The sequence below is a fragment of the Eschrichtius robustus genome, chromosome 18, assembly GCF_028021215.1.
Source record: "Eschrichtius robustus isolate mEscRob2 chromosome 18, mEscRob2.pri, whole genome shotgun sequence".
NCBI lineage: Eukaryota > Metazoa > Chordata > Mammalia > Artiodactyla > Eschrichtiidae > Eschrichtius > Eschrichtius robustus.
In genome coordinates, this window is record NC_090841.1 from 10,061,887 (window position 1) to 10,082,993 (window position 21,107).

The 21,107-nt window shown below is 43.0% G+C and overlaps 1 protein-coding gene across 14 annotated transcripts in view; it reads left to right on the plus strand.

The window, feature by feature from the left end:
- Positions 1-3,335: 3,335 nt before the first annotated feature.
- The window catches only part of KL (klotho), a 110,683-nt gene continuing 92,911 nt past the window's right edge, over positions 3,336-21,107 (plus strand). For all 14 annotated transcript variants that reach the window (XM_068526935.1, XM_068526933.1, XM_068526934.1 and 11 more), the window contains exon 1: positions 3,336-4,148. In XM_068526935.1, the coding sequence (XP_068383036.1) occupies positions 3,336-4,148 (813 nt within the window). The remainder of the gene's footprint in view (positions 4,149-21,107) is intronic.

Sequence of the window (21,107 nt, forward strand, 5' to 3'; positions counted from 1 at the left end):
TGTTAACTGATGCATTCCCAGTGCCTAAAATAGTGCTTGGCACAAAAATGTTTGTTTAATGAGTAAATGAAGGGAGAAGCTCCAATGTGATATAATGACAAAACCTATTAAAGACTCTTTATGGTCTGATCCCTACCTACTTTTTCAGTCCACTATTTCCTTGCACAAATAGACTTTTTTTTTTTTTTTTTTTTTTTTACCACAAATACATTGTGAACACTTTTTTCTTCCATATTTTGTTTCCCCATATCCTTGCCTCCCAGGCTCCTTGCAAGTTTTACTCTTTAAACCCCAGATATTGTCATGTCTTTTCTGTGAGACTTTTCCAGTCAACTCAAAATAGGGTAACTTCTCCTTCTGAATTCCTCTAATACCTGTCATAGGTGTCATTTGTTAACACTGAATGTAATAAACTAAACAGCTTTATTATCAACTTTCTTCATCCTGTTTCTCCCAACCACTACTGTTTTTGAGGAAAGAGGCTGTCGCCTATGTTTTGAAGTCTTGAGCTCCTCGTGGTTGCTTTGCTCATGGTGGTTGCTGAGAGAGATTGTGTCGATGATATCAGTACCTCCTCAGAGAAGCTAGTGTCCGTGACTGGTGAGCTGAGAGCACGTGGCATTGATGTTCTGTTTGGGCCCATGTGAATCAGTAAACCCCCTTCTGCTCCCTTCGCAGGGGAGGGCTCCGCTGGCCCCAGGAGCACCTGGGAGAAGGGACTGGATGAAGGATGATGGTCACCTGGATGACTACCTTGAGGTTGTTGAAAATCATCACCACGACAAAGGTCAGTAAGATCTCCACTAATCTGTCCTCTGTCAAAAAAAAATCTCCTTTCCTTTGATGCATCAATAACTTCACCTTTATATTCAAAGCACAGCAAGTAATTAATCGCTTATATGTGAGAGAACAAAGCATTGAATGAAATCCACTTTTTAGATGTTGGAAGGGGCCTGTGAAAGAACCAAAATAAAACTGAACAAATGCAAAGCAGCAGTAGCAATTATTCACACTTCAGGAATCCAGAATTTAATAACCATGAACAGAACCTTGATAAACAGCAAGTTCTGGAAATAAAGTTTAATTACCATGTAATTTTTATCATTGGGTTACATTATCACCTGGGGACATCCCTGCAAATGCTGAAAGCTATGATGTCCAACTGGAGATACATGTGCTTTATGTCCCCTTCAGAGAGAGAAAAACTTCAGATATGAAGCATTCAGTCACCTTGGTCCTTTTTAATCACTGCTCTAAAAGTCCCTCTCTCTATCTCTCTCTCTCACTCGCTCTCTTTTTTTAAAACTGTTGGTTAAATGAAGGTAGCAATAAATACAATCTGCCCCGAGCAAATAGACCATACATCAATAAGTGAACACTTAGCCTAAGCTGTTTTCCAAGAGACCCATGAAGCATTTCTAATTGAAACTTAACAAGCTGCAAGCAGCAGACACTCTAATCTTCAGCTCTAGAAGGGAAATGTGATCCTGCGTGCAGATACAGAAGCTTTTTAATTTAGCTGGAAGAGAGTGTGACTGTGTGGTTGCGTGGTATAATTTTTTTAATACCTGGAGTGTCATTGTTTGTTATTTCACATTTATTGAAAAATGTAGATGCCACATGTAACAGAATAGCAATGTCTTGTTCCAGCCTGATGGCTTAATCTTACTAACCACAATAATATATGCTAGCTGGAGGTGGGACTATTTAATAAAACACTGGAATAAATTAGTTGTGCTTACATTTTAAGGAAATTAATAAAAGTAACTTCATCTGCAAAATTTAAAACTTTATTGATTTTAAGTTTGTATGAAACAGCAGTGCAGGGATGATCACTAGATGAGAATGGATCTACCTCTGTGAGGATCTTAAGTCATTGATCACAGGAGCAGGTGCGCCAGGATTGAGGCACATCGTACTGGAGAGGAAGGCAAAGATATTAGCAGGATCTTACATCTGTCTGGGCTTTCCATGTTTGAGTCCTCTGTGTGCACATTTTTTCATTCGAGCGTAACAAGCCTCTAAGGCGGCAGGGCGGACACGGCCATCTCCATTTTATACAATAGATAAGGATCCTAAGACTTGGAGAGACTTTCCCGCCCAAGATCACAAAGGTGGAGCCCAGACCATCCACTCCCCAGTTAGTCACAGATCAGATGTACACACACTTAATGGACACAGTGTCTCCACAGTTTCTATCAAAAGGGCTCTTTGGTAACCGGAAAGACGTCATGACTATTTTGTTGTAGAGGTTGCTTGGGCTAAACCCCTCCTCCCTTTTCCGTTCACTGATCAGGGACCCAGAGTCCTCCCACTCCAGCCCAGCTGCGTGCAAGGTTTGCACAGATAAATTACTTGCCAAGCCAGAGCTGAAAGCTAAAACGTGATTATTCAAAAAACAGATGCAAAGGATAATAGAGGTTAATGACAGCTAGTCAAAGTACAAACCTTGGTGTTTCTCTCTCTCTTTTGGAAGAACAATCACAACTGTCATTTGACGTTCACCAAGTAATTCTGCACGATCGAATTAAAGAACAAGTACTGGTTTGAAATGGTTAAAAGATAACCGTAAGAGGGAGAGGAGAGCAAAGTTCCAACGCATCCCATACATCTCCTTTGTCTTCCTCGAAGGCGTCCTGGACTGGGGCCTGCGGGACCCGCCATTCAGGTTGCGCGCGTCGGGGGGCTCTTCACGGGAGCATCTTCCTTACACACTTCAAGGGGAAGTTCACCACAAGTCCCTCTCAACCAACATTCCAAGTTCCAACCTAGCTCTCCCCACCCTGCCCCCCAGTACAATTTCGGCCAATTCCTAATCGGCTCTAGTAATGTCAGTTACTCTTCTCGGCCTCCGAGTGGGAGAGAAGAGAAAGCAGGTGCTTCCTGGCGGGCGGACCCCGCGAGGGCATGCAAAGTTCCCGCGCCGAACTCAGGAAAGTTGGGTGGCCGCCTTCCTTCCACCACGCACCCCGGCTCTGCGGCTTCTTCCAGGAGCGCGCGCGGATGCCGAATAGAAGGCGGCGCGCAGGTCACCCATGTCGCGGAAACATCCCCAGCTGCCCCTGGGAGCAGAGAACAGGTGCATTTTCTCCGACGTCCGGGAGCGGCGCCCGTTGCACCTTGCTCGCGGTCGCGCCCCTCGCGCGGACTCCCGCTCGCCCTTTGCGCCCCCGCCCCCCCCAATTCGGGGCGGGGAGAGGCGCGGGGCCACGGGTAATTATTGCCGGCGGGGCCCGCTGGGGAAGCGGGGGTGGGCGCGGCGGCGTGGGGCGGGCGGCGCGGCGCGGGCATAAAGGGGCGCGGCGCGGCGCCCCGGCGTCCGGCTCCCGCGCAGCATGCCCGCCCACGCCCCGCCGCGCCGCCCGCGTCTGCGGACGCCACCGCTGCTGCTGCTGCTGCTGGCCCTGGGCGGCCGCCGCCTGCGCGCCGAGCCCGGCGACGGCGCGCAGACCTGGGCCCGCTTCGCGCGCCCTGCGGCCCCGGGTGCCGCGGGGCTCTTCCACGACACCTTCCCCGACGGCTTCCACTGGGCCGTGGGCAGCGCCGCCTACCAGACGGAGGGCGGCTGGCGGCAGCACGGCAAGGGTGCGTCCATCTGGGACACGTTCACCCACCGCCCTCCGGCGCCTCCAGGCGACCCCCCGGTAGCCGGCCTGCCGTCGGGCGCCCCGTCGCTGTCCCCGCCCGCCACCGGGGACGTGGCCAGCGACGGCTACAACAATGTCTTCCGCGACACGGAGGGGCTGCGCGAGCTCGGGGTCACCCACTACCGCTTCTCCATCTCGTGGGCGCGGGTGTTCCCCAACGGCAGCGCCGGCGCCCCCAACCGGGAGGGGCTGCGCTACTACCGGCGTCTGCTGGAGCGGCTGCGGGAGCTGGGCGTGCAGCCCGTGGTCACCCTGTACCACTGGGACCTGCCCCAGCGCCTGCAGGATGCCTATGGCGGCTGGGCCAACCGCGCCCTAGCGGACCACTTCAGGGATTACGCCGAGCTCTGCTTCCGCCACTTCGGCGGCCAGGTCAAGTACTGGATCACCATCGACAACCCCTACGTGGTGGCCTGGCACGGCTACGCCACCGGGCGCCTGGCCCCAGGCGTCCAGGGCAGCCCGCGGCTCGGGTACCTGGTGGCGCACAACCTCCTTCTGGTGAGTTCGAGGGGCCAGGCGGAGGGCCACGCCAGGGAGAGGGCCACTGGAGACGTGAATCTCCGGTTAGATGAGGCTCCATTTGAGCACATCTGTGAGGTTACCTGGGATTCACACCCGGGGAGGAGGCGGGGGACGGGGGGCGCTGAGCATCTTGGACTTCCCTGGAAAGCGTGGAGTTGGGAATGGGAGGGAAGTCCCCGCAGTGGGAGCGCCTGTGATTGCCCTTTTGGGCCCATCGTCAAAAAGAAATTGGAATCAGTTTCTCCTGTGAGACAAGGGAGCTCCTTTCTCTGAGGGTAGAGGAATTCCTAGAGGTAAGATAGGGAGGACTACGAGCAGCCACGGGGAGCATGAGAAAGGAAACAAGTTTGTTCGGAAGCCACGCAGATAGCATTACTCTCTACTAGAGTTTGTGGAGATGTCATGAGTTCAGTGTTAATCCAATAAGATCTGTCTTGCTTGTAGCACAAGTTCACGCTGCAGCAAATTTGAAGGTATTAAAATCGCATCTACTGCAGAGCAGAGTTCAAACTGTCTTTGGATGTTCTTTCTGTGGCAGGATTGAACACTACATCCACCGGCCTTACTTAATCAGCAGGGGTATGATGACCTCTCATAAAATCTTAAGCAAAGCTAGCCATAAAATACAGAAACCACTACAGGGTGATACAGATTGGGTCCTACAACAACTGTATTTGCACGATGCTCTCTCCAATAGGAAGGATTCCTCAGGGATGAGGTTATTAGGCTGACACAATTGATTTTAGCACCCCTGTGCAGAAGGCTTAATAAATTTTGACAGCAGGAAGAATGAATGTGCCATGATAAAGTTGTCCCCCAAATAATTCTTTCTCCTTTTTCTCCTTTACTTAGTATTGAAGATTAGGTCTCATCGATTTGAGGGTTCATTTATAATCTCAGTTATTGGTACACTTTGTACAGAATTTTGTATCATGAGAGAATATTTTATGGATATGTGCAAACATTTTAACAAAACTGTTTAAATGTATAACTTTTGGCACCACATTTTGGTGACTTGTGGGCCTACTGGAAGACCTACTTTTCCTTAAACATCTTTATTGGAGTAGAATTGCTTTACAATGGTGTGTTAGTTGCTACTGTATAACAAAGTGAATCAGCTATACATATACATATATCCCCATATCCCCTCCCTCTTGCGCCTCCCTCCCTCCCACCCCTCTAGGTGGTCACAAAGCACCGAGCTGATCTCCCTGTGCTATGCGGCTGCTTCCCACTAGCTAGCTGTTTTACATTTGGTAGTGTGTATGTGTCCATGCCGCTCTCTCACCTCGTCCCAGCTTACCCTTCCCCCTCCCTGTGTCCTCAAGTCCATTTCTACATCTGTGTCTTTATTCCTGTCCTGCCCCTAGGTTCTTCAGTACCTTTTTTTTTTTTTTAAGATGGAAGACCTATTTTTAAATTTAGAATTAAACCACATATTTTGAACAGAGTCAAGATGAAGACCACTTCTACACACTTTAATTGAAGCCATAGATAATTGAGGCAGAACAGTATTGGGTTATTGAGTTGACTTACTGCTTGGAGCTGCTGGTAATGTTGTAATAATGGCTAATTAGACTGTATGTCAGCTCCACAAAACCTGTTTGGTACCACAGGTCATAAAAGAATGTTGGCTTTGTTTGACAAAAAATTTGTGATTTTAGTGATTCTATATTGATACATATTTTTCATGAAGATACTTTAGAGCAGTGGTAATAAACTTTTTCAGTCTGTCAATCCTTTTAAGGAATCAGAAGACCCTAAATAGCACCTGTTCATGGTTGGTGATAGAAAAACTATGGGAAAAACTGGCCCCTCTTTTAAAGAAAACATAAGCAAATTTCAGTTCGTACCGGAAACAAGAGATATGTGGACCAACTGAAGGACCTAATAGACCATTCCTGCAAAATTACTACTTTAGATTTAAATGACATGAGTTCTATTTTCAGAATGCATGTAATAAACTCTGTATAAATACAAAAGTTATCAATTGTTATAGCCACTTACATGATCATTTCATACATAAGGTAAGGAACTGGGGCTGTAGGAGCTTTCTGGTACTCTGGTATTTTATTTTATTTTGATTCTAAGCTACTGATCTTTTTTTTTTTTTATTGGAGTACAGTTGCTTTACAATATTGTGTTAGTTTCTACTATACAGCAAAGTGAATCAGCTATACGTATACATATATCCCCTCTTTTTTGGATTTCCTTCTCATTTAGGTCACTGCAGAACACTGAGTAGAGTTCCCTGTGCTATACTGTAGGTTCTCTTTAGTTATCTATTTTATACATAGTATCAATAGAGAATATATGTCAATCCCGATCTCCCAACTCATCCTACCACCACCCCCTCCCCCTTGGTATCCATACGTTTGTTCTCTATGTCTGTGTCTCTATTTCTGCTTTGTAAATAAGATCTATACCATTTTTTTTCAAATTCCACATATATTACTCTGGTATTCTAAATAGTCAACATGCTTTTGGTTCTTGTGCCCACTCTCGGCCTTTTGATTAACTTCCCAGTTATATTTTTGTATCTTTACACAAAAACTTGCCAAACACTAACCATCCTTCCAAGAAATGCAGTGGACTTTGTGTTCATAAGAAATTAGTAACAGGGGGACAGTTGGTTTTGCTGATGCTGCAAACATAATTATAGTTGCTGTAAAATATTAATTTTGCTTTCAAATTTCTTTGGTTTGGAATTTAGTCATTCTTGTATCTTACGAAGAAATAAGTTGTCATGATCAAAAATGGTATCTTTCATTATTTAATATGAGATATTTTCATTCTGATTTCAATACTTTTTCTTGGCGTGTGTGTTAGGGAGGGAAGTTTTGACCTTATTTGAAAAGATAAATCATATTCCCCAGATTTTCATAATGGAACATTTTGGTAATGGAACATTTCAGCTAGGGCTTAGATATTACTGGTAGGGGTCACTGGGCCCCTAGCTTATTCATTTGCATTTGGGGATATGATGCTTGTGAAGGATAAATCTGGCCAGCACCCCTCCCCTGCCCCATTCTCTGCTTCCACTAATTTACAAGTGGACTAAGGAGACCCCCTGGGGAGACTGGAAATTTGAACACTGCCCCCGAGGCAGTGACCCCGGAGGACAGGAGGCAGGCCAGACAAACTGCAGGATGAATAATGAGGTGGGGAGGCTTTGCTCAGAATGGAGTCTTCGTGGTTTTTTGCGGGTTTCTGGTACTGAGGTAAACCTTGATAAAAATAGCCTCTGTGTGTGTGTATGTGTGAGAGAGAGACAGAGACAGAGACAGACTGACAGCCAGAACTGAAAGGAGGATTTCCCTGCAGAGCCCTAGGAATCCAGACTGCTTTGCTCATGAGTATAACCCAGGAAGAAGACACACCTCCTCTCTGACTTGAAGAGGGACTACTCTGCCTTCATAGCTCTTGAAAGATGGTTCTTGATGGCCCCTGAAAAACTAGTGTTAAGGCCTGTAGTTGGGAGTCCAGCTCCAGCGGTGCCTCTGAGTTTTTGTTCTGCCCGTGGGTTTCTGAGAGGACCAGGACCGAGTTGAAGATAAACATGGGCCTCCCAGGGAGTCTTGCAAATGTCTGTAAAGGGAACCTGTGGGAAAAGACAACTTGTTTCACTTAAGGAGGTGGGACTGGGAGATATTACTTTGGGCATTTTGTATAGTGCAGACCTGACTGGTATTGAACATCAGTGCTCCTGTCTCAGCTGATCTGTCCACAGCATCTTTCCAGCCACTATTCTCTTTCTTGCTGCACTTCCTCAGCTTGGCTTCCAGAACCCAACTGTCTCTCCCTTCTCCTCTCAGCTCACTGGCGATTCGTTCCCAGTTCCCTTTGCTTATTCTAACTCTTCATTCTGCCTCTAAATACTGGAGTGCCTTGTACTCCCTCCTGGGACCTCTTCTCTAGATTCGCTCCAAGGGAACTCTTTGAATACTCTATGTCCTGATGACTCCAAATTTTGAGTCTCCAGCCAGAACTTCTGCTCTGAGCTCCAGACTTGGAGCACTTGGAGTGCCTTCTCCACTTTGATGTCAAATAGGCATGTCACATTTAACATCCAAAAACAAATTCCTGTTTTCCCCATCTCCATTATGGCAGCTTTGCTCTTTCAGTTGGTTGGGCCCCAAACATTAACTTCTTCCTTTCTCTTACATCTTATATTCAATCCATCAACCAATCCTATAGCTCTACCTACCTTCAAAATGTAAACAGAATCCAACCACTTCTTTTATCTATAGCTACAGGTCCAAGCCCCTATCAGATTCTGCCTGCATCACTGGAATAGCCTCCTAGCTGATGTCCTTGCTTCTGCACTTGCCCCTTGCAGTTTGCCATGATGGATATTCTCAAGGATATCATTATGTATGAACAAGATAAAGTCCCTCATTTATTAAAATCCCACTTTTTCTTCGAGAACCAGCTCACATGCTCCCTTTGGCTCCACACTCGAATGCCATCTCTTCCTCCTACGGAATCCCACAATGCTTCACTCTGATGCCTCCTACCATACTTTTCCTTTTATTTAATCGTTTGCTTCCTTTCACTAGCCAGGTAATTCCTTAAATGAGGAAACCAGGTTCACTTCATCTATCCTAAAATGCCATCTTGCCCTTGGTAGGTGCTCAGTAAGTGGCTTCTGGCTGTTTAACAGCCTGATGACTCTGCCTTCATAAACTGATGCTCCTAGGATCTGCTCTCTTTGTCAGTCTTACTAGCCACTTTCTTATGGGACAGGGGGTACTAAATCCTAATCAGATAGTAAGATCAGTAAATATAATGGGGCAGAATCTGACATTTTTCAGTAAAAATATAAGGTTCATCATTAAATGTATGACTCCATTGTAAAAATTTCCAAACAACTGAAAACTATCTACAGTCACTATGCAACATTATAAGAAAGTTTTCAGAATGGGAGGTGGGGAAATTCTCCTGGCTGGCTTTAGGAGCATTTATTGGAAGTGGCTTTGTTATCTGGTTGAGTTTTCATTCCCCAAGTAATAGTGGAGGCAATTTATCTACTAGATACATGTTTAAATTATATATGCTATGTACTTTTGTGAAGCACTTTACCAATTTTCCTCTCATTAAAATGTTTTTGGTACATTGCTGGAATAATCAACTGGGTTGAACGTTCATGTATTTTACAGACTACTGAATTCAATGGTGTGTTTAATCAGAAATGATTAAAATATCTCCTGAAGAGCTTGACTCACTCGTCTTTGAATATCTGATTGAACACAGTGTTTTTTGAAGGTCACAGTCAAGTCCAAGAAAAAAATTTACAAATAGGAAAAGAACTAATAAAATAATTTCAAAATCATAACAATGTTTTACAATGTCAGTTATTTCGAGTTGAAGAAAAGAGGGAAAATACAGACTACTAAGCATTCAAATAATGCCAATATACATTTCTTAAGTGCAAAATGAATGAATGCACAACTGTGTTACCTGAATGTGCAGTTAGTCATGAATTTGGCACACAGAAGTCTTCTGAGTTATCTTAATTTTTCAAACAATATGATTGCTCCAAGCCAGAATTTTAAAATTAATTTGTACTAAAAGTGCTTTTCTTTCAACGAATGTTATCTTTTTAAGGCATAAAGGAAATTTTAGGTGTAGGAAGAGAATAAAGTACAAAATAAAATTGGGAGGACAAGAAATAAAGAGTGGGTAAGTAAGAATACATACTGTTACTGAATCCTTCAAGATCCACATCTTCTCAGGAAACTGCAAAGTGATACTTGTAATCTGTACTTAAACAGAGCATATGAAAGGTAGATTATGCTTATCTTGATACATTCTGGGCACAAAGATAATCTAAAGGATCAGTATAGCTCTTCTCCCTTCTACCTTGGGATAAACTCTTATTTATCCTTCAAAGACTTGACTCAAACCCTCCCATTTTGCGATAACAGGCAGAGAGGATCATTTACTCATTTGCGACTCCTTGAGGTCAGAGACTGCATATCATATTTCTTTTTAAATTTTTAGTGCTTATCTCAGTCCTTGGAGCAGAGGAAATATTCGATGCAATTTTTAATGAATGAATAAATATAGATGTAAAATAATTTTACTTCAATATGTTCTTTTTTTCTTCTAAATTGAACACCTATAGTCTGCTTTCTCACCCAGTATCTGGGAAGGAGTTTTAAAAAGTGAGGAAGAACAGGGGAAAAAATTTCTGCCCAGATAGGTGTGTAACCTTTGCACATTTCCAAGGCAAATAATATCCCCATTTTCATCCCGTGGACAGGGGAGGAGGGGAACAGGGGAAGGGGGAGAACGTGACCTTGTGAGTGCCTGACCTGGAGGCTGCATCGTCTCTTCCACTCACCTCCCATTGGCAGGACTCAGTCACATGGTGTAAGGAGCGTGGGAATTACTGCAGCCGCGTAGCCGTGTGCTCGGCGAATCAGGTGGGAACACGTCATTAAGGACAAGCATTCATCTCTCCGACACCGTCCACCTCTCAAATATATTGTGAGAATTAAAACAAAATCATGTATGTCGACATGTTCTGAAAAACGTAAAGAGCTCTACAAAGGTGAGGTATGAATTTTTATTGTCAATAAAAGCAAGAGTGTTTGAGAAGTGATCCTCTTGAGCTGTTTAGGCGAAAGGAATTAGACGAGTGCTTTAGAAATTGTTGCCTCACTTATTCATTCAGTGGGATAGAGTCTTTGCAATTATTTCAACAGCATTTGACTAAAGATTTTCAAATCAGTTTTGAGATAATTTATTTTACATAAAACATATATTACCAAGTGCCTTTTCTTGATGTTTAAAGGAAATATACTGAAATTTGACTGATATAATTTGATATATTGACTAAAGATAAATATTTAGTGAACTTGCATGGCCCCAGTCTGAGTAGATTTTTTTTATTAATAACATTATTGTTTGAAGTATGGATGCCAGAACATCATCCATGAACCAGTATCATTTATAGTTTGATAAAATACTCAAACTGAAACCAGTACTATACATTAAGTTTAAATATAATGGTGAGAAGATATTATTTCCATGTCTGTAAGTGCACTACTATTTGATAATTAGAATGTTAGAATTAGAAAGCACCAGGGAAATCCCAGGTCAGATATCTTCTCAGGACCAACACCTTGCAGTGGTCCTGGGGTCCTCTAGCTTCTGCTCGACTATTTGCAGCAAGAGGAACCCAGCTCCTCTCAAGTTGCCCACTCGATTTTATCTTTTATATTGATCGGAAACCTGCCTCTGTATGGGACTCACCCGCGGTTGTCTCTGCCTTCCTAAATCTCAAAGAATAAAACAAATTGCTTTTTGACGAGACAGCTTTTCAAATATCTGAAAAGGCCACTGTGTTCTTCCTAAGTATTTTCTACTTTATTCACACTCATGGCTGCTCCTCCGAGAAGAATTAGAGGGAGCTGGCATTTAGTCAGGGCTCCTTCTTGGGAGACTGCGATGGGGCAGACAGGAATGTGGTTGAATTCTGAGAAAGCAAATGTGACCGTTGAGAGGCCTCTTTATCTTCTGACACTTGAGGAAAAGGTGGGGAGAGAGAGGGAAGAGTTGACCTTTCTATCTCCCCAGGGGGGTGGGTCTTTGAGGAACAGAGCAGAACAGGGCTGTCTGTGGGAGCTGCCTGTGTCCATCGCCCTTACCAAGGGGCTGCGGACGGTGGAGATGACTGAGGACACCCGAAGTAGGAAGGGCGTTCTGGGCTCTGCGTTCTGGGAACCAGCTGTGCAGCCGGGGCCAGGTGCAGCAATGCGCAGTTCACGCCACAGGATCAGTGCGTGGAGGGGCCAAAGCTCGGGTGGGAGAGGAGGGGAAGGACATGAAGCAGGAGAAGTGAGCCCAGACTCTTTGAAGACTTCTCTTAAGATTTGATGTGCAGACCAAATTTCACCTGCCCCAGATGTTCAGGGCACATTTCTTATTCTGGACACCAAATCCTGTCCCTGCCGTCCAAGACTGCATTCGTGGTTTTGGCTGTTACCTCCCTGCGGACTCGGATTAGTTTGCGGTCAGCTAAAACCTCTCAGGCTTTTAAATTTTTCCCCATGTGAATTGCTGTTAAGCCAGACTTCCCCTGTCATCTCCTTTTGTCACTTATTTTTGAACTTTTAATCGTATTGAATTTCATCCTCAATGTGTAAAGGTGAGAGGAGGATTACCACAGATGGCAGATGCTTCTTAAAAATTGGAAATAACCTAAATATACTAGGGTGATCTGTTAAAGGAATAGCAGTGCACAGGTATAGTGGAATAAATAGTATTCGGCCATCAAAAAGTTAATGTATGGTGATTAAAAAGTTGCACATGGTATGTTATTAAGAGAAAAATGCCATATGATATATTATGCTTCTTATATATCTCTGTTGTGTGAATATGTAGAGAGCACTTTATAGCTCTTTAGCTGTGCTGAGCTCTCTTCAGCCACTGCCCTTTCCCCCAGCTTCTTTCCTGACATGCCCAAGCCTAGATTTGATATCCCTGCTTTCTGCTCCCATAAAATCCTGTACTGCCCTTCTAATAATACTTCACACATTTTATTGAAATGATTTGTTTGTTTGTCTTTCCCCAAAGACCTCAGCTTTGAAATGCTAGGAGTCATGTTTATCTTGCTTTCCATTTATATCCAGAGCATGAATGAAAGAGTGCACTGGCTCCCCCCACCCCCACCCCCACCCCCCGCCAAAATGTGAAAGGGAAAAAGAAAAATGTAACAGTGGGTTATTTCTGGATAGTGCGATTATGGGTAATTTTTTTTCTTTCTGATTATCTGGATTTTCTAATTGTTCTATAAGCAAAATGTAATACTTTTGTGATAGAGAAATCGTAAGTGGTGTTTCTGGGAAAAGATGGCTGAGTGAATTTACCCATCTAATGTTTTTTCCCTCTTGAAACCCCATTAAACTTTAGTAAAGAAACAGTTAAAGCAAAGAAGGGGGGGCGGCAAGGGGAGGGAAGGAGCAAAGGAGGGAAGGGTGAGGGAGAAAGACCCGCAGTGATGGAGAGAGTAGAATAGTAACAAAAATTTGGAAGCTGAGAAGCATGTGAGAGAGTATTCCTGACTCAGCGGATCTGAGCAAGCTGACTGCTGAATTGGCTGTGGGAGAAGCCAAGAACCAATCCTACGATTGCAGAATCTTCCAGAGGCTCAGAGAATAGCAAGAGCAGGTACTCTGGAACTGGAGGTGAAGGGAGTGGGTGCTTAAAATGAGAAGAATTGGTTGAAAGCTGTATAAGAAACAACTAGATTTCTGGGTCTCTTCCCCCAATCCCGCCTGTTGAGCATATGCTGCTTCTCCACTCAAGGAGAAAACTCGAAGTGAACTTTCTGGAGAGTATAAAATGCAAAGTGTCTGGACTGAGGGACATCAGGCACAACTGAGGGCATGAGCAACACACTGAAAATAAGGACTAAGTGAACGTATGCGACAAGTGTGAGACACCCACCCCTTCCCCAGACCGCTCCTCCACCCCACCCCCAGCTCTACTCGCCCACCAAGCTCTGGGAGTGTTGGCTGTGTGACTTCTACTCTCCAGGGAGGGACTGGAAGTGTCTTCTCCAGGGAGTCTGATGAGCTCATGCGGAAAGACCTAAGATGCTGATCCTAAAGGTTCCACAGCAAATGGCAGAGACAGATCACTCCACAGTGAAGCTCAAAATCAACACGCCCCACCCACATGCTCAGACCTTCCAGTCAGGGTTTTTGTTTCTCGTTCTTAAACGTGAGTAGACAATCAAGAATCAACAGGATCCGAGGAAAGCCTCTAATATGAAAGATTGAGACCCACCTAAATAAAGGGGAAAAAAGCAACTTTCTGGGGCAGAAACTTGGAGGAAACTGAGACTATATAAGGAGGAAAAAAAGCTAAAAGAAAAAAAGAAGACTCAGTCAAAAGATATTACAAACTTCTAGTTATAAAATAAATCATGGGATGTAATGTACAGCATGGTGATTATAGTTAATACTGTACTGTGTGTTTGAAGATTGCTAAGGGAGTAGATCTTGAAAGTTCTCCTCACAAGAAAAAAAAATTGTAACTATGTGTGGTGATGAATGTTAACTAGACTTATGGTGGTGATCATTCCATAATATATACAGATATTAAATTATTATGTTGTATACATGAAACTAAAACGATATTATATGTCAATTGTATCTCAATAAAGAAAAATAAGTTTTAAGAAACTCAGTAAATTCTTAAAGAGTTAGGAGAATATGTTGCATCTAGAAAATAAGAATAGGATAATACAATAAAATAGGTGGAAAGAACAGTTGGAAATTAAATACATTATAGCAGAAATGAAAATTTTAATAGAAGAATTGGAAAATAAAGGTGATGAAATCTCTCTAAGAACAGGGCAAGAAAGAAAGCAAAGAGATGGACAATAGTTGGGAAAAAAAAAGTAAGAAAATTGGTGGACCAGCCAGAGGTCCAGCATTCAAGTAATAGGAGCTCCAGAAAGGGAGGGGTGCAGTAGAGTGTTAGGCCTGGGGCCTCCACTGAACGGTGCTTCTCAGTATTCATGACCTATGTACTTGCCTCCCACATAGACTATGGGCTAGAACAGCGTTCCCCAACCTTTTTGGCACCGGGGACCAGTTTTGTGGAAGACAATTTTTCCATGGACTGGGGGGCAGGGTGTGGGGGGAATGGTTCAGGTGGTGATGCGAGCGATGGGGAGCGGCAGATGAAGCTTCGCTCTCTCACCTGCCTCTCACCACCTGCTGTGCGGCCCGGTTCCTAACAGGCTGCAGACCGGTAGCGGTCTGTGGCCCAGGAGTTGGGGACCCCTGGGCTAGAGCACGTGACTTGTTTGTTCAATGGGGCAGTAGCAAGTGTGGTGCAAGCAAAAGCTTGATAACTACATTCACAGTGGAACTTTTCTTTCTGGATCACTCCCTCCTGAAAGTACAGGAGATAAGGGCCTCTCTATAGGCTACCAATGAGACCCTCTGTCTCACATATCTCTATAGGGACCCAATACCATATAGCAGGAACCAGTCGATTCCCTTCTCCTTGTAGACACTGGAGTGCCTGAATCATTGCATCTGTAGCAGCATTCCCCTCTACCAGGACATTTTCCCAGGTTACTACTGGTGAAATATTTAGCAATCGGGGCACCATCTTGTGCCAGGGGACTATCTGCCCCCTAAATATCACCCAGAATGGCATTCTCTTTGCCTTCCAGGACGTGAAGCCTCAATTGTGTTTGGTCTTCTGAGAAGCAAATGTCAAGACAGCATTAGATGTGCAGGACATTTATTGAGGGGAAACAACTGTGAAGTATAAAGGGGATGGAGCTGGAGAAGGCAGATGAGCCTTTAGACCATGATGCATGTTTGACACCTGTGAAAGAGAGTGGGCAGGAAGGCGGATGGGATAGGAAGAGTCTCAGATGTCAGTACAGGTCTAAGAAAGATCCAGCCAGGCCAGCGAGGAGTTCTTGAGCCAACATTTCCATTGGACGGGGCCATGGCTTGTAGGAATGGGTCTGCCTTAGTACCCCTGCTATATTCAGTCATAAGGAAGTATCCCATGAGAAGCATGGCCTCAGGGCCAATGTAGTGAAGGGCCAAAGGGGAAGCGACTGGTGCAAATAGTCAATTATGCTCCTCACAACAGGAGAACTGAGTGGCACATTTTCATGGCTACCACAAAGACCAGTGAGTTACGGCATTCAGAAGAAAGGAACAAAAATTATTTCCAACCAGAATTTATGTATCTACACTATTAGTCATTCATGAGGGTAGAATAATGAGATTTCAAGACATTCAAAGTCTCAAAAAATACGTCTTCCGTGAGTGCTTTATCGGGAGGTTATTGGAAGATACACTCCGTGTAATGTGATGTAGACATAGGATATTCAAAACAGTAGGTCTAACCCAGGAGCATGATGATGAATTGTAGACCCAAGAAATCAACTGTGCAGCAGAGCTAAGAGCAACCAGTCCAGAAGAGGAGAAGATTCCAGAAGTGTGTCTCCAAGAAAATATTGGAGGCTGATGTGACCTTGCAGAAGTTTGTGCTGAGAGGCTATTGGAAAAGTGTGGGAAGAATTAGCCACAGGTACAAAGAAAATCGAGGAAGTAAAAAAGCAATGCAATTATTAACTTCAAGGAAAACAAAAATAAGAAAGGAAACTTAGTCTTAATTACCATATTAGAATACCCAGCTGTGAGTAATAGTCCTGTTGGCAGAGTAATGTCAGTACTGAATATTAGTTATTCAAACAAGAACCTGATGTATAACGAAATTGCCTGTGTGAGGGAGCTAAATCCTCGTCTACCGTAACAGGAAGTCAGTGGATCATGTCTAAAGTAGGGAAGTGTGGAAACTGTAGATTTCAAAAGAAAAAGTCATAAAAGTCAAAGATGGTTACCTCTGGGGAGAAAAGGGGGACAGTGGCAGTGGGGAGTAGGGTGGGAAACTGTGGTTGCTGTTTTAAGTTGCATAAAAATTAAAAAAAGAAATAATTTTACCATTGCTTTAAAACTTAATTTTGCTAGTTATAGTACATATTTGCAGCATTTCAGCCTGGAGAATTCTTTTTGAATCAAGCTTTGAAGCATTTCCCAATTTTCAAATTAATGCCATTTGAGTTTTCATTCTTTCGATGATAAAAATGTTGAAAAGAAATAGGGCCATGAGTAAACCCTGTAGGGTATTGTTGGTCGCCTTCTCCCAAGTGGACCTTTCCCATTAATTATGTTTCAAACATCTATCAGTGTTTGATTCTCAATAAGAAACCAGTACATTTTGTTTAATCAATAAACACTCTTAAAATATGGTCCTTCGAGCATTAATTATTCATACAGCAACAGTACTGTTTTTGTATATGTCCTACTTTTCTTCTTCTTGACCCCAAGAATATTCCAAGAAGATCTGGCAATTGTCAAAATTATTACGTAGAGTCTATTGTGTTCCCAGATAAGCTATACAAAACCATAAAAAAATTATTTGGGGGCTAGTTTGGCACTTATTTTATGAATCCATGTTGCCTCCTCATTATCTTGTCTTCCTCAGTACTGATGTCTTTTTTATTAAGCCATTTCGTAATATCGCTCATGGGTCTATTTCTGAAATGCATATTTTCTTCCCTTTTAAAATTAAGAACATTTTCATTCTTCAAGCACCTTATATTCTATGATCCCTCTAAGTACCTGATAACTGTTCTATGATCATAACTGCAAATCCTTTTGGTGGGTCCCTCTTGGAGATGAACTTGGAATGGCATGTAGTCTCCTGGAGTGATTTCCTCCTGCAGTGATTAGGAATCCAAGTCTAGAATGTAGTCTGAGGATAGATACAATAAAAGGGCAAGCGGCAACAGAATCAAATATGCTGGTGACAGTAGTTAAAAGCATGCCGCAGGATAGATAAAGACAATCTGAGAAAGACCTGGAAGATAAGAGCAGAACTGGTGGTCTTCAGGAGACCCAACAGGGGTAGAGGACTAAAGAAGTCAGAGAATTGAAATGACGAGTCTGTGACCTCAGAATGCAATGTTGACTTTCAAATCAACTTTATTATGTTGGGGGTAATAAACTGATTTTAGAAATATATGTCTTTTATACAAATAAACTCAATCACTCAAATATCATTGAGTGCTTGTACCTGTTGTGCAGGTCATGTACTGTATACAGCTTGTAATCCTGGATTTTATTTCATATAGATACAGTTCTGTTGAGGAAGCTCAGAGTGGCACGTGGGTTGATATCTTGAAAAATTCATGACCTGCTGGGTGACCTGCTGCAAAGTCTAATGCCTAACAGGGGCAAACAGGCTGTTTCACCCGAGTGAAGTGGGCCAGTAGGAGAAGTTGTGGCCCTGGATGAGCATGTGCCCCAAGTAATTCTCTGTCAGGAGGGATGAGGTATGGTCCTGCCAGATTCTCTGATTTTAAAAGAAGCTAGAAGCTCAGAATTTTGAGTGAAATTTCCTGAATTTTAAAGATTATCTCAAAAAAAATTTTTTAAGCCTGACAAAGGCCAAACAAATCTCCATGGATTTTGAGTTTATAGCCCCCGACCTATAGCATTTGGCTCATCTGAAGCCCTGACGGGAGCGTGACTCCACACCCTCCAGTGTGCCTTGTCCATCACTATCTGCCTGAGGCTCTAGACGGGGCTGTGGCCTCCCACTGAAGTGGTGAAATTTCCCCAAATTGAATGGTTGTGTATGTTGAAGAATGTGGATTTTTGAGCATGTTCAGATTGGGTAGTGCCAGGGATTAGATCCTGCAATATTAAATAAATAATGGATATTCACTTAAACTTATGTTATTCGATGACATCAATAGGTCTTTGTCAGATCATTAGACAATCTACTTAATCGCAGAGAATGCTCACAGCCTACCATATTCCCAGGCCTGAGATTGGAGGCTTACTTTCTGGAGTAATTGACAGGCAGGGGAGTGGAACTTTGGGGCTGCATAGAGCAAAGACAGGAGTGAGACACAGGGATGAACACAGGGGCTCAACTGGAATTGTACCTACAAACTTTCCATCACCTCCCAGCAGCCTCATCACTCTAAGCAGATAGCACCTGCCTCTCCTGGTAGGGGAAGGGAGGATATATGGTGCCTTTGAATGGCACCAAAGTAGGGATCTCACCCACTGATGTTGGGGGCTGCTCCCCTAATGAAGTGACTGACTTCCTGGCAAATCAGCATAGCTTGCTCCCTATAAATTGTCCCCATGCCTATAATTTTGACTAGTTTTTAAGTACTTTTCTCTTAAATATGAATGGACAGCCAGGCATCAAAAGGTATTTGAGGAAAGTGTTCACCATGAAACAGAATAAAATAAATACACAGAAAAGCAAACCATGAAAAACACGTTATGCAGGAAATTAAATACACACAAACTGAAAAAGGAACAAATCAGAGAATATTTAAAAATTCTTGAACATCAACAATGTAACTGTTGAAATAAAATGTTTAGTAAAAAGATTGAGAGATACAGGAAAAGAAGTGCCCCCAAAGTAGTACAAAATGACAAAAGAAATGGAAATATTAAAGAAAGGGGGAAAAGATTTAAAAAATGAAACACAAAAGTCCAACATCAAACTAATAAGAATTCAGAAAGAGAATAAGGAAGTGGAGAGCAGGAAATTATTAAAGAAATAATATAAGAAAATCCTCCAGAACTGAGGAACACAAGCCTTTAGCTTTAAAGATCCTTCTGAATTCCTAGCACAATGAATGCACAGTTACGTAGGGATTTAGAAAGCTTACCTTCTGGTATGGCACTGGCACAAAAACAGAAATATAGATCAATGGAACAGGATAGAAAGCCCAGAGATAAACCCACGCACATACAGTCACCTTATCTTTGGTAAAGGAGGCAAGAATATACAATGGAGAAAAGGCAGCCTCTTCAATAAGTGGTGCTGGGAAAAATGGACAGCTACATGTAAAAGGATGAAATTAGAACACTCCTTAACACCATACACAAAAATAAACTCAAAATGGATTAAATACTTAAATGTAAGGCCAGACACTATAAAACTCTTAGAGGAAAACATAGGCAGAACACTCTATGACATAAATCACAGCAAGATCCTTTTAGACCCACCTCCTAGAGAAATGGAAATAAAAACAAAAATAAACAAATGGGACCTAATGAAACTTAAAAGCTTTTTGCACAGCAAAGGAAACCATAAACAAGATGAAAGGACAACCCTCAGAATGGGAGAAAATATTTGCCAACGAAGCAACTGACAAAGGATTAATCTCCAAAATACACAAGCAGCTCATGCAGCTCAATATCAAAAAAACAAACAACCCAATCCAAAAATGGGCAGAAGACTTAAATAGCCATTTCTCCAGAGAAGATATACAGATTGCCAACAAACACATGAAAGGAGGCTCAACATCACTAATCATTAGAGAAATGCAAATCAAAACTACAATGAGGTATCACCTCACACTGGTCAGAATGGATGTTATCAGAAAATCTACAAACAATAAATGCAGGAGAGGGTGTGGAGAAAAGGGAACCCTCTTGCACTGTTGGTAGGAATGTAAATTGATAAAACCACTATGGAGAACAGTATGGAGGTTCCTTAAAAAACTAAAAATAGAACTACCATATGACCCAGCAATCCCACTCCTGGGCATACACCCTGAGAAAACCATAATTCAAAAAGAAACATGTACCACCATGTTCATTGCAGCACTATTTACAATAGCCAGGACATGGAAGCAACCTAAGTGTCCATCGACAGATGAATGGATGAAGAAGATGTGGCACATACATACAATGGAATATTACTGAGCCATAAAAAGAAACAAAATTGAGTTATTTGTAGTGAGGTGGATGGACCTAGAGACTATCATACAGAGTGAAGTAAGTCAGAAAGAGAAAAACAAAGACCGTATGCTAACACATATACATGGAATCTAAAATAAAAATGGTTCTGATGAACCTAGGGGCAGAACAGGAATAAAGACACAGACGTAGAGAATGGACTTGAGGACACAGGGAGGGGGAAGGGTAAGCTGGGACGAAGTAAGAGAGTAGCACTGACATATATACACAACCAAATGTAAAATAGATAGCTAGTGGGAAGCAGCCGCATAGCACAGGGAGATCAGCTCGGTGCTTTGTGACCACCTAGACGGGTGGGATAGGGAGGGTGGGAGGGAGACGCAAGAGGGAAGGGATATGGGTATAGATGTATACGTATAGCTGATTCACTTTGTTATACAGCAGAAACTAACACACCATTGTGAAGCAATTATACTCTAATAAAGATGTTAAAAAAAAAAAAAAAGAAATCTTACCTTCTGTGTAATCTTTCCTAAGAAGCTAATGGAAGGCATGTGCCAACGAAATTACAGAGTTAATAAACGGGGAGAAAATAGATGTAGAAAAGTATGGCTATAATCCATAAGAAATAAAGAAAAATTCTAGGATGAGA